Genomic DNA, 18,535 nt, shown 5'->3' on the forward strand with positions numbered 1-18,535 from the left:
ATAAAAGGGTAGCTCAAAGTATTAAAACACCAACTTTAAAACGCTAAACTTACACAGAAGTAGGAGTAGTATGTCACGCAAAAACAAATAGTGTGCACCGGGCGCACATGAGATGTGATATTATTATGAACACATGGGGCAAGCCTTGTAATTAGTAAAAAAAACAGCTGGGCATGCATTAACTTCTGAATTACTACTAAAGACTCTTGGTGGGTGCTGACTATAAAGAGGGGGAGGAAAGAGAGAAAAACAGGAAGAAGAAGTAGGTGCTGGAAAAAAATACCCTGCCTTTCCTTGTTTCTGGTGTTTTGAAACTCTCTGAAGTCTGAAGCAGGAAATAGGAGAGAGAAAAAACATGGGTAATTGCCAAGCCATAGATGCAGCAACACTAGTAATCCAACACCCAAGTGGTAAGGTTGATAAACTGTATTGGTCTGTTTCTGCAAGTGAGATCATGAAACTCAACCCTGGTCATTATGTTGCTCTTCTTATCACCACCACTATTTGTCACACCAATAACACCAACATCAACAACCAGAAAACCAGCAACAACAGCCAGAAAAATAACAACAACAGCAACAACAGCCAGAAAAATAACAGCAACAGCCGCAGCAGCGGCGACAACAGCCAGAAAAACAACAGCACCAGCAAAGGCAGTAACAATAAGAGTAACAGCAAAAGCACAGAAACTGTAGATGGGCGGAATACTGTGCGGATTACTCGAGTTAAGCTGCTTCGGCCGACGGATACTTTGGCTTTGGGTCATGTTTATAGGCTCATCAGTACTCAAGGTTTGTGATAGTTTTTCTATCTACCCTTTTCTTTCATTTTTTTGTTTGGTCAGATTAGCTAGTGTGTAGGAAGTAGGGTGAATTAAGAATACATGCTAATTTTTTGGGTGTTTTGCAGAAGTTATGAAGGGTTTGGTGGCAAAGAAACAAGCTAAGTTGAAGAAAAATGGTATAGAATTAGCAGACTCAGAAGGACTCAAAGAAGCTGAGAAATTTGCTAAAAGATCTCAACCAGAGAAAACCCATCAGGTAATTAATCCCTCCAAAATGTTATTTCACTTCATTAAGCAAATTTTGAATGGTAAGTAAATGTTCATAAACCCCAGGAAAAAAAAAAACTGAATGCATCAGTTGACTTTGTTCTTCATTGTTTTTAACTTTAGAATAAAGATTTAAACTTAAATTAATCTAGGCCTCAAATAGTTTTAGCCAAAATCCATTAATTCCATAACCCCTGTTTTCCCTGTTCCTTAATTTTTTGATTAGGAAAGAAAGCCAGGACAATGAATTTAGGACAATAACAATATAATTCACTGAATTGATCTATGTAATTTATTAGTTTTTCACCATTGAAATGTTTACTTATATAAAACGAAACTTGAATTTTCAGGTTAGTAGTAGACATGTGAGCCGATCCAGAACAACATCAGCTTCGAATGGAGGAACAGTAAGACCAAAAAACTGGCAACCCTCTCTGCACAGCATATCTGAAGCTACTAGCTGATAATGGTTATCAATAAAATCACATTTCATCTAGGAGAGAAGCAGAGGATAAGGATTGAGCATCCATCATCCCATAAAATCTCGAAGACTCGAAAAATCGAAACATTAGGAGGTTTGAGGATTTGGGAGATTAGTGAAGAACAAATCCGGGTCTTGAAGATGATGATCCGGGTCATGCAGAAACTGTACATATTTAACAGAGGAAAATGCAAATGACATTGTTGTATCAAAGTGATCCTTGTTTCTCATAATTAGGCTTTATTTTTATTCCCATGACAATTTTTCAACAATTATGGAGGATAATTACTTAGTTTAGTTGTTATTATTATTATTGTTTTTTGCTCTAAAATAAAAATGATGTCATAAAAAGAGTGATGGTAATAGGATGCATTAAGTCCTTTTCCTCACACAAATTATGCTCCACAACTTCAAACATCAAAACAGCTAAATGGGTGTGCGTAAAGCATGGACCATCTAAAAGTGAGACAGAAGCAAAGAAAATAAAAATCAAGGCATACCCCCCAAAAAAAAAAAAAGAAATAAAGGGAGAATAATTCGGTTACAGACCTTAATAATTGGTTTCAATAAGCATTTTTTCAGTTTTTCATACTTTATTGATTATTATTGAGTTTGGCATGCAACATGAATAAACAGTTTCCAAAATTTTGAACCCAAAATCAGAAATTTCAGAAAATGTGTGCTTAAAGCAATACATAATTCGTGTCATAAACTTAAAACAAGGTAGTTTAAGTCCACTAGGAGTTTTCAAGTGCAAAAATTGTTGTCAGAAAACTTATTTTTCAGTGATCTACTTCAACAAAGAATAAGATCAAGAGCTTTATTTAAGTATTTGCAACTTGCTAGTATTGCTTCATTAAGGTTTCACTCCTTTCACCTTAGTTTACTTGAATTGAGATTTTATAGAACTTATGTAAATGTTACAAGAGCTTGTTTGAACAACTATAACGTATATAATTATATTTAATTGAGAAATAAATATGGTATTCAACTGGGCTAGTTATCAGTTGGTATCTATGTTCCAAACAAGAATAATCATAAGCTAAGTTGGTTAACTTATAATTCTCCAAACAAGTAGCAACTGTAATATCTATTCATGTATACATTTCTGGAGGGGGAATCATATATTCATATAAGAATAATCATTTCCCAACATTCCATTTCTCACTTAAATCTTATATACACTAGATGTAACTCCGGGTTTCAAAAATAGAATTTGCACTAAATCCGCATCAAACAACTTGTGTTAGGCTTACTAAAGGGAAGATCTTACAGTGGGAAGAAAGTCCATTATATAGTAGTATAAGAGATTCTAAATCAAGAATATATGCAATCATCATGCATGTGCATAATTTTTGACATTCGAATAGCCATCAAAACCGAACTTATAACGTTCAAGTCGTTACTTCACTCTCGCTTTCAGTATTAAAGGGCATCTAAGGCAACAAAAGCAGAGCTTTGCTTTCACTTTCTGCTGTGGGTTAACAAAAATAGCTCACTTTTATGAAGCTTTAGAAAGGACAACCACAACCAGCTCATTTAAACACTTTGTAAGCATGAACAATTAGGTGCATAATGGTTGATGCTTTTAGAGCCCACAGAAATAAACAAAAATCCTAAATGTGGGCCATTTAATCTTATTCCATTACATACCATATCTTTGTATCATTAAAAATTTGTCCCTATACTTAGGAATATGAAGAGCATATAATATAAATAATTATCAGCTGACTAAAATTGCAATCATTGATGGTACCAAGCATGATATGAAGTTGATGACCATGCACATGCAATCATAGTTAGGAATCTTTGCTTTTACCTGATGATGGGCGTGGCTCGATGGTGTTCATGCCTTCAAATGGGTCAAAACAGCTCCAATTAGCTTGAATTTCATCTTCTCATTTGTAAAACATCTTGGTCCTCGTTTCGCAGAAAAAGCTTTGCTTGTAATGAGTATGCCACTTTGTAATGCTTTTAAAGGTATGCAATGATATCATTCGCGCCTGCTTTGTTTTTTATGCCGCGATTTTGCTTATGCATTGACTAATGACTACCAATAGTCATTGCAAGAGCACTTCCCATGTTTAAAGGCGTGGAAACGTGACCGGTCTCGAACAATTATTTCTTGGTCAAAAACAAGAGAAATTGCCTTCAAAGCTAAGTGACAGTCCTCACAAGTCCTGAGGTTTTTCACTATTCTGATCAAACTCCCAGGTTTAGTACTCAAGAATCCGAATGCAATAGCTAACTTTTCGCTGTGCAATGATATTGCTCGTTCTTTATCCTCCTCGCTCAAATCAAATGTGACCGGGGTTGTATTAGTTACATATCCCCCCAACAACTTAGCCTTCTCCAAAATTTCATCAAGCTTTTCTCGAATCTCTAAAATTTGAGGATGTAGTTGATCATCCACACGAAACTCATGAGTAATACCATCCACCTCGATCCAACTGCAACCAAGCTCTGATGTATTCCTTCTGCCACCCATTTGCTTTCTCATTGAAAAAACACTCTCCCATTTACCCATATAAGCATACAAACTCGACAGCAAAACTTGGCCACTGGAACCAAGTTGTCGAACATGATTCAAAATCTGCTCCCCTAGAACAATGTTGCGATGAGTTCTGCATCCACTAAGCAAAGCCCTCCATATAGCAGCATCAGGTTCTATAGGCATGGTTTTAACTACATCGAATGCTCTCTCCAAATGGCCAGAACGAGCTAGACAATCGACATAGCATCCATAGTGCTCAATCTTTGGAACAATCCCCCATAAAGTTTCCATGTCATTGAAAGTAGAGGTGCTTTCTTCTACTAGCCCTGAATGGCTACAACCATTCAAAACTCCGAGCATGGTAATCTCATTCGGTCTAATACCCTCAGCCAACATGTCCGAGAAAACCCTCATAGCATCTTTTCCAAGACCATGAATTGACAAACCAGATATCATGCTTGTGAAATTATGAACATCTCGCTTTGAAATTCTGTTAAAAACTCGAATTGCACAATCTATCCTCCCACACTTGGCATACATATCAATAAGAGCTGTGCATATATTTGGACTCTCTAGAATATTGTTTCTCTCCATATAAACATGAATCCAATTTCCTTGATCAAAAGCCCCCAAATTAGCACAAGCTGATAAAGCACAAACAAGGGCAGCTTCATTAGGCTTCATCTTCTTACTGTCATTTAACATACCGCGAAAATAATCCAGGGCATCAATGTACCTCTCATTACTAACAAGACCCGAAATCATAACTACCCACGACACATCACTACGAACAGGCATCGCACGAAAAATGTCACAAGCTTTATCAATATCCCCATGTTTGGCATACCCACCTAGGAGGCTAGTCCATGAGAAAACATCCCTCTCAGACATTTCATCAAACACCTTACGGGCATCACCCACTTTAGCAAAAACAGAGTAGAAATTAATCAATGAGTTACCAACAAACAAATCTGATCCAAACCCAGATTTTATTATCATCCCATGAACTATTTCTCCATACAAAGAAGAATCATAATGCGAACACGACGTAATTACAAACGTAAATGTATAATCGTCAGGTAAAACCCTAGAATATTCGTCATTTGAATTCGACAACATTCGAATCAAATACTTGATGGGTTCTATACAATTTCGAATTTTGGAATGAGCCCTTATCATCAAATTCCATAACAAAGTAGGAATTGGGGAAGAAGGGTAATTATCAAACAAATAAATTGCAGAATTTAGACGATTAGAAGAGAGATAAGAGTGAATTAGAGACGAAATTAAGTGGGGATTAGAGGAGAAAGATTGGGTATAAATTTGAGCGTGAATTTGCTTCAAATGTGGGAGAGAAGGACGTTGCTTTAGCAGATGAGAGAATGTGGTACAATTGGTTGGTTGGAAATTGGCGGGAAATTCAGTTGATGGAGTGAGAGAGTGAGATTTTCGAATTCGGGTTTTGGAGAGAGAAAATGAAGGTGCAGATTTGAGCATCTTGAAAATGGCAGGGGAATTTAGAAGTTTTCTTGGAAAAAAAATTGATCTATAACTTGCAAGCATTAGTTTTAGGCGGGAAATTGGCAGGATGTTTTCAGGCCTTGGAGTTGTTGATATCATAATACCAAATTACTGTTACTATTATTATTACTCCCTTCGTGTTTTTTTAAGTGTTACAGTTTGACCGATACATTGTTTTAGACAATTTAATTGACTTAAATAAAATAAGAGGTAAGTGGGGTAGTTGGAGTATTAAAAAAATTGTAAAAGAAAGATAGTGGAGTTAATAGTTTATTAAAAAAGTAATGAATGTGAGAGGAAGGATATAATAAAAAAATAGTAGTGGGTTTGGATGGGGACCATGAGAGGAGAGAGATATAATATTTTAATGTAACTTTTTGCTAAAAAAAGAAGTGTAACACTTATTAAAACACGGCCGGATTTGGTAAGTGTAACTTTTATTAAAACATGGAGGGGGTATTACTAGATGAAGCCCGTGCGATGCACGGTTTGTTTGAATATTCCATTTTTAAATAATTATATATATATATATATGCTAAAAAATGTTATATTTCGATAAAATTCCTACTATCAAAAGATAATATTTTATTTTTAATTTATTTAAACTGGAAAATCTCATTCGCCAATTTTGCTTACGTGTCATTTAAATTATTTAATTCTGAAAGTAATTAATAATCTCGTATTTAAATATTAATTTTATTATTATTATTATTATTATATCATCATCATCATCATCATTACTATTACTGCTATTACTATTACTATTACTATTATATCTCAAAAACATCTCCCTATGTTGGAGTGTCTCCCTATAGTGGAGTGTCTTCCTATAGTAGAGTCGTTAGTTTGTGTTAGTTTAGTTGTTTGTTTATGTTTAGGGTTTGTTTGTGTGTTAGGGTTCATCAAAAAGGTAATCATCTTTGGCCCTATTGTCAATTCTTTGGTAAAGATTTATTTGGGATCGCAACAGTTGTCAAGTTTTCAAATGCGTTCAGGCGAATAAGATGAAAATCATCCTTACGGCTACAACAAATCGTTAGACCGTCTCTTCGAAAAGACTGTATATTCCAGCGATGTGTGCGAGAGATGTACCACAGTGCAAGATCTTTTCAACAGACGTAGCTTTGATAAAAGAACCTGATTTGATTCAATTTTATGTATTTGTTAATTTTTTTTTTTTTTTTTTTTTTTTTTTTTTTTTTTTTGAGGAAAAATGTATTTGTTAATTTAGATTTCATTTGTAAATGCCAGATGGTTTTTTATTAATGAATTGATTTGTTTAAAATAAAATAAATTATATCTTAAAAAAAACAAAGTTATACAACCTATAGAAAATTAGTGGGAAGCCGAGATACAATCTGGCCCCCCACTCCTCTAGCTATAGAAAAGTTGATCTTAGTAAAGATATGAGCTGCAACACGCGTCCCAATGTCCAGAATATTCGAGAACTTCTGGATCCGTTTCAGCAATGCAACAGTCTCCTTTTCAAACTCCCCAAGAGAAGAGAAAGTAAGGAAGCCATATTCAATTGCTCGACAAGTGGATTCGTACTTGACCCGCTTCCGATTGGCCGCATCAGTCACTACTCGTCCAGGAACAAAGTCAGAAAGTCCAGAATGTGTCAATGGAGAAGACCCCTGTCAAGTCAACACAAACATCACGACCACGATCCCATGAATAAAGTAACATATTTGCAGGTCTGAAAGCCCCGTCGTTTCCTCCAGATAACCCAATGTCCATCTCCTTACCAGCTGAAATCCCTAATCGATAGCAAACATCAACAAGGGTATCCCGAACAACATTATGCCGATGTTCAATGCCTACAATACCAGCACAAGACATCGCGTGATCACCGAAAATATCCCAGCAAAAACCATTATTATTATTATTGTTGTTGTTGTTGTTGTTATTGTTGTTGTTATTATTATTATTATTATTATTATTATTTTATATCTCAAAAATAGATAAAATTATTATTATTATTATTTTATATCTCAAAAACAGATAAAGTCATACAACTTATAGAAAATTAGTAGGAAGCTGAGATACAATATGGGCCCCTACTCCTCCAGCTATAAAAAAAGCCGATCCTAATAAAGATATGAGCTGCATCATGTGCCCCAATATCCCGAGTTTTCGAGAACTTCTGGATCCGCTTTAGCAATGCAACAACCTTTTTTTCTAACTCCCCAAGAGAAGAGAAAGAGAAAGGAAGGAAGCCATATCCAATGGCTCGACAACTGGATTCGTACTTGACCCGCTTCCGATTGGTCGCATCAATCACTACCCGTATAGGAACAAAGTCAGAATGCCCAGACTATGTCAATGGAGAAGACCCTGTCAAGTCAACACAGACATCGCGACCATGATCCCAGGAATAAATAAAGTAACACATCTGTAGGTCTGAGAGCCTCGTCGTTCCCTCCAGATAACCCAATGTCCACTTCCTTTCTAGTTGAAATCCCTGATCAATGTCAAACATCAACAAGGGTATCTCGAACAACATTATGCCGATATTTAATGCCCACAATTCTAGCACAAGACACCACGTGATCACCAAAAGTATCCCAAGCAAAAACCCTTAAACAACAAAGTCGGCTAAGGCCCTGTGCAAGCTGGTCCTCAGCACAGGGCCCCAATGGCCCAATATATTTCAAGGGCCTCAAATTGTAATACATTGTATAATAATAACATTTGTAGCAAGTATTAAATAGACTACCTTGATGGCTTAGAGGTGGAATAGATAGACATAGTTGTTTTGTTACACTTGGTTGCTTCACTTGCTTGTGAGGTTCGAACCTTAAAGAAGACAACCTTCCATTCTCACTTTTCTATCTTTTTCCTTCATTCCTACTGTAATTATTTTCATTCTTTCTATCTAATAAAATATATAAAATACAAAATTATCATGTATCTTTTGCCATTTTCGCATATTTACGTACCCGAAAAAAATTGTTAACTTAATATTTTTTTGATTACTTAAATGTTTATGTCATTTTCATTTCATTATTACCGATCTACCGATATGTTAAACTCTAAAACATTGAAATTAATATAGCACAGGGCCCCCAATTTGTATAAGACGACCCTGTTGAACAAGCAGATCATGGTGTTGTGATAGAGAATAATGGAACACCCAACCGGTAGCACAACACACAATGATAAGTCTTGGCGTTCATCGTCTGACCCAACCCCGAAATAGAGACCTCCCGAAGCCAAGCAGAGGTGTGATCTCCCTGTTGTGATTTCCACAATGCTGATTGTCGAGGAGTTAAAGAATAAGCGGATTTTGCAGAAGCGGTAACCTCTGTGAAATATATATCTGCCAATTTTTTCATGAGTTTAGGGGCAGCGACCTCACTAAGATTACTCAAAATTTCAGACTCCACCGTTCCATTAAACAGACTCAACGCATCCTCAAAGGCACGTCCAAGACCAACAATGTCAGCATGCCATATAAGTTGTGTTTGCGACCCAGCAGACTACAACTGAGAAGCAAGAAATGCATAATGACGAACATCACTTGCAGAATAAACACCAAGCCCTCCAAACGCAAATGGTAAGGTGACAAGACGCCACTGCCAATCGCCAAACCCAGACCCCAAAGCAGTAACAATATGCTCCAAGGAAGATCGAAGAGCCCCATCGAAAGTGCGCTGAGCCGCCTTAAAAGTATTAGGAGGACAAGTACACAATGCAAATTAGAGTTTAGAAACTCCGGTACATGCCCTAAGCTCATACCTCATAGGGGGACCAGAGCTTATCTACTTTAATTTGTGTGTAATGTTTATGTTATGAGAACATAGTCTCGATTTTTCTCCTCTTAGTTCATTCAAAATTCCTATGAATTGTGATTTCTCTAATGTTTATCAAACAAATTAAAATAATTTCCTAGAAATTTTACTTTGAGTGAAATAACTTCCCATGAATTGTAAATATCAAGGAAAGTTATTTCCCATTGCAACCTAACAAGGCCTTAGAATTGATGATTTGTACTTCGTATTACGTTGTTTGATCTTGTATTCATAAATAATACTAGGGTTTTGCTATACATAAGGGCTATGCATAAAAACACAACAATTTTATGTTATTAATGCTCTTTTTCTGGTTTCAATGGAATCTGATTTTTTAATTGATTTAAACAATTCTCAAATCAATAATTTTCAAACCAAAATTTGCAATAAATTCCCCAAAGTTAAAGCAAGAATTTTCACATTTTTTAGGCTAGTTTAAATATCAATTAACTTAGTTAAAATTCATGTATTATGCTAGGTTTAATTGATGTGATGTTATTTTTATTGTTTCAAATTTCCTTTGTAATATTGGTCATTCTTTCTTAATGCAATGAATGAAGTTGAATTTTTTTATTATAAATTCTCTATTTTCATTAACTTCATAAATTAATTCTTGCATATAATTATATTATTAATACCTACTCCACACTATTAGAAAAAACTAAATGGGAAGCCCCAAATGACCAACGGTTTTTAAAATCCGCTTTGAAAAACCCACCAAAAAAAACCTCAGATATGAAATGACAAGCGGTTTTGGGTTAAACCGCTTGCCATTATTTATAAATAATGGCAAGCGGTTTTGGGTTGAACGGATGAATAAGTAAGGTGAGATGAGAACGGATCACCTTGTCTTAGCTCTTCTTTTGGAAAGAAAATCTCACCTGGCTCTCTATGCACTAGAACAACATAATAGACCGTAGAGATACATTGAAAGATCCAGTTTATTCAGCTTGCTGGGAACTCCATTTTGACTAGGATTCTTCTAACTAATTCTCAGCTCACTCTATCATAAGCTTTGCTAAGATCAATCTTCAAAATACCCTCAAATTTTCCACCCTTTTTTTACACCCTTGACCCTTGTGAGAATCTCTTGAGCTATGTAGCAATTATCCACCATAAGCCTCCTTGGAACAAAAGCATATTGGAAATCACCAATTTACTTTGGGAGGATAGCTCGCTTTAAGTCTATTCACCATGCATTTAGAAATTACTTTATATAGCGAATTGCATAGGCTTATCGGCCTAAATTCATCCACCCTTTTTGGTTGCTTTGTTTTCTAAATGAGAGTGATATAAGTCATATTTGTTTCCTTTAACATTCTCCCAGATTTGAAGAAGTGCTGGACTCCATTTATTACATCACTCTTGATGGAATGCCAATTTTCTTGGAAGAACAAAGGGGGAATTCCATTTGGGCCGAGAGACTTTAACGGGTGTAGTTGTTGTTACTTACACCCCCCTTTAGGCATCATTGCCTACACCCCCCCAGAACACTAAATTGCTACACCTCTTCTCCCTTTAAATTTCTACATTTTCTCTCTCCTCTTATAAATTGGTTTTCTTTATAATTTTACCAATATTTAAAATTTCTCTCTCCTCCTAATTTTACAATTTTCTCTCTCATCATTTTTTTACCACATTCTCTCTCCTAATTAAACTACCAAAATCTTCAAAAAAATTCTTGAAAAATATATCAAAATGCTCTTAGATCTCTACTTGTAAAAGAAGAAATCAAGAAATCTACTTGTAAAAGAAGAAATCAAGAAATCGAAGAAAATTTCTACAAAAGAACGACCAAACACTCAAATTGTAAGTTAATGATTTTGTTTACTTTTTGAAAAAAAAAAGTCAAAACCTAACTTTTTATTTGCCTTATTCTTCAATAATATGAAATTTCAATAGTATTAGTTCACTAGTTCATGATTTCTTATAAATTTACTTAGTAATAATGATTTCTTAATATTATATTAGAATAATGTTCTATATACTCTATTTTAAGTTGATTTAACTTGTGGTGTGTGTTATTAGCTTATAAAATTATTGGACAAAAAATTAAAAATAGAGTTTAATTGCCCTAATATAATGAATAATATGATTTATTTTGGAATATAGAAATGCAAACTTAGTTCGTAATGAACTTTTTTTTAATGAATGTTCATTTTTATTTTGGTAAATGTTCATTTATATATTTGTATATGTTCATTTACATATTAATAAACAATCATTAGAATTATTCACAGATCTAATAAGAATTTCAATTAGAGTTTGTGATTTCTCATAATTTTTAATGTAAGTGATTGCTATTATAATAATTGAATTATAATTGCAAAACAAAAAAAAAATTATAAATTTAATATATCTAAAATTAAAGACTAATTATCAATTTGATTTATGAAATTAAACCATCAATTATTATTTAATATTACTTATTTTGTCACAAAAAAATTGTTTTGTGATGAATTTTGGCTAGTATCTATCATAAATGTTCCTTGTAGATGGAAAAAAATCATTTTAAATGTAATTCATATTCATTTACAATCATTTTCAGATTAATTTGTGTTCATTCTCTTTGTATTACATGTTCATTTTCATATGGAAATGTGTTCATTTGCATAATACAATATTTATGTTTATATCAAATCATATTCATTAGTTTTATACTTTTTCATTCTCATATTAAAAGATATTTGTTTCAATTTTTAATACGAAGTACTTGTTTGTTATTATATATTAAAAAATGCTCAATTAAAATTATATATTTGTTCATTCTCGTATTGAAGATGTTCATTTGACTTTTGTTATATGTTCATTTTTATGCTGAAAGATGTTCATTTAGATGTTAATATTTGTTCATTCTCATATTAAATATGTTCATTATCAAGCAATTTGTTCAAATTTGTTTTTGTGTATGATTTAATTGTCATATTTTGTTTGATGAAAGTGATTTAAATATTCATTTTGAATATAATACATGTTCCTTTATATTTATACATTTTCATTCTCATATATTGAAAAAAATTTATATCTTTATAGTGTGTTCATTTCTGAATTCGTAATTATTATTCATGCGTAAATGTTCAATTTTAAATCCTTAGATTTCACATACTTTTGTTTGGAATGTGTTACTATTATTAGGTTTCATGCGTAAATGTTCAACCTGTTAGGCATGGGACAAAAACCACTTTTTTAATTTAATCTTCTGAGAAGGGCAGGTCCAATAAGAGTGTATGGGCTTCTAAAAGTCGTGGCTAGCCCGACCCATTATCGGCTTTCAAATTCTTTCCTTTTTTTTTTTGGTGAAAAAAATACATAAATAGCATTTCAAATTCTTTCTTTTACATTCTCGAACAATAATCCCAAAATCCCCCAATTCCCAGAAATTAGGGTTCATAGTTTCCCTTCAAATTGCACTTTTTATTCAAACCCTCTATCTAAAATGGAGGGAAATTCCAATTCTTGTTCTAACCCTGATGAAATTGAGTCTAATTCTTCGTTGGAGGTACTATGTGACGACTTAATGCTGAAAATTCTGCTCGAACTCCCAGTTGATCAAATTATGCGATTAAGGTGCGTGTCCCAGAATTTAAAGTCAATAATTGATTCTGAACATTTTTTGAAGCAATATGCTATACGATTTTGTGGGTTCAAATACATTGTTGCAATTAATAATAACGATGTTATTATTCTTAACTAGAACACTCTTGATGAAGTGGTTAAGTTGAGAGGAGAATTTAAATTTTTTGGGATCTCAGGTGGTATTTTACTGATTAGAGATAATAATAGCCTTTTTCTGTTTAATCCCAGATTGAGAAGAAATGTAATTCTTCCTGAGTTACCATTACATTTCAACACCTTTGAAAAAGAAACCTTTGCTGATGATCCTTATTATTTGTTTCATTGGAGGATATTAGAGAGTTCTACTCTTTGATTTCCATAAAGAGGAATTTAGGGTGGTTGTTTTACCCAACTTGACAGATACGAAATCCTTAATTGTTTATTTTTGATGATTCTGTTGCAATCTTTGGTGTATCAAATAAGGGATGGTGGATCAGGGTATATAATCAGGAGGTTGGTAAATGGATCCGAAGGATGAATGCTAAATATTTGAACAAAGTCTTAATGTTTTTTAAGACAAACAGAATGTCAAAGGTTATTTATGACAATGAGATATTCTATGGGGTCTCTATTCGAAATGAAAGCTTGGATATTATAAAATTCAGCTCTGATGCTCGGGAATTTACCGAGAAATCTCTTGGTTGGAAACGTTCTTTTGGTCCTCTGCATGGATATGCGTACTTGTATCTGGATACCTTGCTGCTTCGCCAGGCTTTTGGTGCAACTGAACATACAGGTATACATAATTATGGTTATAAAAAGTTTAGATGTATTTTTTTTTTTTTTTAAGCTATTGGGATCTGAACTATCTGCTCATATTGTATCATCTGCTCAGTTCCTCATTTGTTTAACCATAAGAAATTGATTTTGGTTTCAATTCTTTCCTGCAGCTGAGAAGGATACTAATATTTTTTTTTTCTTGTTATGTGACACGTAACTTAATGTTTTGTTGATTTGTTGTATACCTCAGAGTTTTGTTAGTAACGTACTTCTTTTGTGTATTGGATATTTCAACTCTAAGTGTATGGACAATTATATTCGTGTGTTTGTATGTGTATACGCGTGCGCATGTGTATCTGTATGATTACTGATATCGTTTTGGTTAAAATAGGGTTACCAAGGAGAACAGAACTGCTGGAGTATTAGAGAATTTCTCAGAGGGTGAGAAAGATGCTGAGCATTTACTGAGGAAATACATTCGTAACAAGTCTTCAGAGATCATGCCTTCGATCAACAGCTTTTTCGCAGATCCTGATCGTAGCTAAAACTTCTAAATAAATCTGTTTCTAGAAAGACTGCTTTCAATTTCTTTATATTGATTTTACTATGATTTGATAAACAAATTACATTTGAGTTTTCTCCGTTGTATGAATTAAGTTGGAATTCAAACTCGGTTGCTGATTGTTTTCTAGATATGAGTAGTTCTCTTTATTTCTTTGAATGTATTTTGATAATTACAAATCAAAGATAAACTAAAGTAATTAAATTGATGGAACTTTATGACTTAAGGGGAAACAATATGAATGCCAAAATAGTTGTAATACAACTCCTAATGGGGCGAACTACAATAGCTATCAAAATTAAGTAGGTTTGGGAAGTGGTGATGGCACACCGGGATATCAAGACCATAAATTTTCTGACTGCTTTCAACGTTACAAATTGGTTCTAGTGTTCTCCGCAGCAAGTTACATTCAACAACTCCTTGAGCTAGCCATAACAACACGATATTGGCATCATTTGGGTGGAAACATACAACCATTGTGTCCGAACATCCCCGATTAATATGTAATGTTAAGGCAGAGTCTTCAGAAACCAAATCGCTTAGATAAATGGTATGCTTCAAAGACCATTCACCACTATTGTAATTCTTAAGCTCCCAAACCTTTATACCATATAAAACAGTGGGTTGTAGTTCAATACAAGGATCAGCTAAATAGCACTTTGCAACAAGTATTTGTCCTCCAAAAACTTTAATGCACACTGATCTGCCTATAATCAGTATCGGAAGCATGATATGGAGGTATTCGAATTAAGTGGCCGTTGATGACACCATTCTCATCCATCTTTTTAGCATCAAATCCAACAATGTTTACACTAGTATAAAAATGCAACACCCCTTTGTACATAAAATTTTTGAACCCAAAACCAACTTGTATTGGTGATGAAAAGATTACTTTCCTCCAAACTCTCGTTTCAGAAGATAACATTTGCCATTTGAAGAAGTTCCTCTTGGTTGAACTATAGAATACAGTGTATTGACAAGAAGAATTGAGAGTAACTAGGCCAGCGTCTTTATCAAACACATAATGAGGATCCCAAGTAAAACCTACCAAACAAGACCGTTTTCTGTGGGATGGTGCAGGGTATATGATAAGGAAGTTGGTAAATGGATCCGAAGGATGAATGCTAAATATTTGGACAAAGCCTTCATGTTTTTTAAGACAAACAGAATGTCAAAGGTTATTTATGACAATGGGATATTCTATGCGGTCTCTATTCGAAATGAGAGTTTGGATGTTATAAAATTCAGCTCTGCAAATGCTCGGGAATTTACCGAGAAATCTCTTACTTGGAAACGTTCTTTTGGTCCTCTGCATGGGTATGCGTACTTGTATCTAGATACCTTGCTGCTTCGCCAGGCTTTTGGTGCAACTGAACATACAGGTTATACAATACTAACCAAATACAATTAGTTGGTATTTCTTTATATGTATTTCTTTATTAGGCACTCTACTTAAGCAGGGGTTGTGTGCTTCCTGATGTTGTCTTCTTCAATGCCCATTCCTTCAGGTTTTTCAAATCGCTTGTGATTGGTAGAGGTGCTTCCAAAGTCACACAATTTCCATAGCCCATCGTGCCCAGCAAAAGATTATCTGCTTTCAAGTCACTGAAATACATAATGAAGGAAGATTAAACAGTTAGCAGTGGGCACATAAAGTGAATAAAATGATATAAAAATAAAATATAGCCAACTACCATTCTGCATTTCAGACACTAGAATAGAAACAATTCCCACATAACCAATCCTGGGTGTGAAAGAAGTGAAGAGGACTTTAAGACAATAAATTATTTATAGTCACAAAGAAATTTAAATTTATACAAGTTTTATGGGAAGACATGTGAGCATATCCCATATTCCCATTATTCATTAAAAAGAGCCACAAATAGCCATGTCATGTGGAAGAGTTTCAGACTCGAGTCTTAGGTGCCACTCAAGAGTTTATGAGCCAGGATAGCTACCAAAAACAGTAGAGTTTGTTGCTAGTAAAACCTTGCCTTTTCTAACATATAGAGAATACAAGAATGAAGAATAGGACTTTTATTAATGAATCAAACAATAAACTGACATAAAAAAAATAACAAATCATGTACAATGTTGAAAGCATGCTTACTACCGGTGGGCAATTGGTGGAGAATGGCAGTGCATTGCAAAGACTGCATTACAAACATCCCTGAAAATTGCCACGATTTGTTTCTCTTCAAAGTAACCAGTTCCCCTACTCTCCAAGACATTTACCAGAGATTTCTCACAACATTCCATCACAAGAAGGGCTTCTTTTGTCCTACCCAAGTCCAATAAAGAGTAACTACATTGGGATGTCCTTTGAGAAATTTCATCACTTTAATCTCCTTCATTACTAGGTCCATTGATTCCTGGTCATTGCATATAATATGCTTTAGAGCACACTGCCTTGATGCATTTGTCGGATCCTTAGCCAAGTAAATACAAGAGAATCCTCCCTCAGCAGTGACATTCTTGATTTGAACTTTAATGTCATCAATATCATAAAAGCGGCCCTCAAGTCCTGTTGGTTCTTTCTGAGCAAAGTGCTTAAACTTCCACATGGTTGATGCTCAATACAATCGAAGTTTGTAAACTGCGAATTTCAGGAAGATTTTCAGGTAGAATGTGAAATTGATCGGAATTAGTAGATTGTTGAAAACCAAAAGTGATCAGAGTTGATAGGAAGGAGAAGAGAGAAAGAGATTTTAGACCTGAATTAAGCAGAGTTATCTCCGCATTTTCGCTAATCATTTTTACTTGGATAGATTAACATGATTGTAACTTGTAAGATTTAACCAGAGGGAGCATTTTCGCTAATCTTACAAATTACATGATTGTAACTTGTAAGATTTAACTGGCCATAGAGCAAGCCTTAACCAGAGGGAGCACCTAAACAACAAAAAGAGCCGCTTTTCTTATTAATCACTAACATTAATCACTAATAAATTCTCGGTTACAAGCTAAGGGAGGGGAATCAAAGTCTGGCCTTGGGATCCTTTGTGAAGCACCAAGCTCTCGACATAATTAAAGCAGTTTGGAATATCCCTCATAGTTTGTAATCGGTTGTAATTGCTGATTTTTGAAGTCATAAGAATAAATCATATCTGAGAATCCAAACAATAGTGTACCACTCTTCTCGTCATACAGAACCTCTAAATTAACGTATGGCCACCAATCAGACTCAAGAACCTCATTAGCATCTAAATAAGCACCTCCTGAAAACCATAACCTCCAAGACTCCTTTTGATCACGGTCTTTCTCCATAACCCATATTCGGGTGCTTTCAGAACATATGCTCATCACAGCTATTGAATCTCCAAGGATGAACATTATTCTGGCAATCTTATCTTTCCCTGCATCAGGCAATTCCACGAACCCAAATTCCTCAACTTCAAAATTAAAGTAAACAACACGAGTCTGAGTCCAAGGTTCGTCAAGGTCACCTCCAATCCAATACGTAGCCCCTTCAAAGTAAACATAGACTGTCCGATGAATCAAAAACTCAAAATCAACTGGGAAATTGGTGTTCTTACGCTTCCAAAGGTGATCATTGACGGAATAAATAAAAACAAGATCCTTAAAATTATCGTCGAATTCAACCACCTTATAATCATTACTAGAAGGGGCAAATCCCACAAGATATTTACCGTCTATCCATTCAGGAAGACGGTTATTCCAAGGATTCGAAGGAAGTATCATTGAATTTCTAGTGGAAGGGTTCCACAATACGTAAACATAACCATGTACCTGCCACACTAACATCAAGCCTAGACAATCTCCAGCATACTGGTAAAGTTGATTAGTTGAATGCAGATTATCATCATACATATCAAAAGTGTAATTATTAAGTAGACGGAAATTGCATCCTAAATCTATTTCATAGCCATAGCCGAGATCCTCTTCACGTGATACACGATCCTCTTGGAGTAATACAAGAGTTTTGTCGCGATTGTTTTTGTATAATTGAAGATGCATAGACATGAAATCAGAGGAATCAATTAAAGAACACCATGTTTTGCAAACACGCCTGAATCGTAGAAGGGTCTTCACCGGCAGCCTCGCTAAGATTTCTGTCCATAACTCCACCGGTAGATGCTTGTTTTCTGCAAAATCCATCCTTTTTTTTGTTTGGTTTGGTTTGGTTTTTTCAAAGTACAATTGTAGAGGAAGGGAAACGGCCGAAGGTTTGGTTTTTTGTTGAAGACTTAGGGATTGTAGTTTGTACTTTGGTAATGAACGGTTGTGCTTCTGTGGGAAAATTTAATAAGGGATTGGTTATTTTATAAGAAAAATT

At 34.6% G+C, this 18,535-nt stretch overlaps 2 protein-coding genes, 1 long non-coding RNA gene and 1 pseudogene across 3 annotated transcripts; 2 read left to right on the top strand and 2 right to left on the bottom strand.

Moving 5' to 3' along the window:
• Window positions 1-248: 248 nt before the first annotated feature.
• LOC145568375 (uncharacterized) lies at window positions 249-1,829 on the top strand. Its single transcript, XM_081627803.1, has 3 exons — window positions 249-791; window positions 910-1,040; window positions 1,402-1,829. The coding sequence occupies exons 1-3, from the start codon at window positions 356-358 to the stop codon at window positions 1,513-1,515; spliced, it is 681 nt and encodes a 226-aa protein (XP_081483929.1). The 5' UTR covers window positions 249-355; the 3' UTR covers window positions 1,516-1,829.
• A 1,433-nt stretch (window positions 1,830-3,262) lies between these two features.
• Window positions 3,263-5,646, bottom strand: LOC145566155 (pentatricopeptide repeat-containing protein At3g62890 pseudogene; annotated as a pseudogene).
• Window positions 5,647-12,691: 7,045 nt separating this feature from the next.
• LOC145568376 (uncharacterized) lies at window positions 12,692-14,365 on the top strand. Its single transcript, XR_014095819.1, has 2 exons — window positions 12,692-12,908; window positions 14,068-14,365. It is a non-coding gene; the product is annotated as an uncharacterized LOC145568376 (long non-coding RNA).
• Window positions 14,366-17,265: 2,900 nt separating this feature from the next.
• LOC145566156 (F-box/kelch-repeat protein At3g23880-like) lies at window positions 17,266-18,357 on the bottom strand. The gene has a single exon (XM_081625676.1). The coding sequence runs from the start codon at window positions 18,355-18,357 to the stop codon at window positions 17,266-17,268; it is 1,092 nt and encodes a 363-aa protein (XP_081481802.1).
• Between the last annotated feature and the right edge of the window lie 178 nt (window positions 18,358-18,535).

Source organism: Chenopodium album, chromosome 11 (genome assembly GCF_948465745.1).
Source record: "Chenopodium album chromosome 11, dcCheAlbu1.1, whole genome shotgun sequence".
Taxonomy (NCBI): Eukaryota; Viridiplantae; Streptophyta; class Magnoliopsida; order Caryophyllales; family Amaranthaceae; genus Chenopodium; species Chenopodium album.

Bases quoted from the DNA above. Each gene is read 5' to 3' on its own strand.
- LOC145568375 (XM_081627803.1), top strand. From the start codon at position 356: ATGGGTAATTGCCAAGCCATAGATGCAGCAACACTAGTAATCCAACAC. The intron at 792-909 runs GTTTGTGATAGT...GGTGTTTTGCAG, and splicing joins TAGGCTCATCAGTACTCAAG to AAGTTATGAAGGGTTTGGTG. The intron at 1,041-1,401 runs GTAATTAATCCC...TTGAATTTTCAG, and splicing joins AACCAGAGAAAACCCATCAG to GTTAGTAGTAGACATGTGAG.
- LOC145566156 (XM_081625676.1), bottom strand. From the start codon at position 18,357: ATGGATTTTGCAGAAAACAAGCATCTACCGGTGGAGTTATGGACAGAA.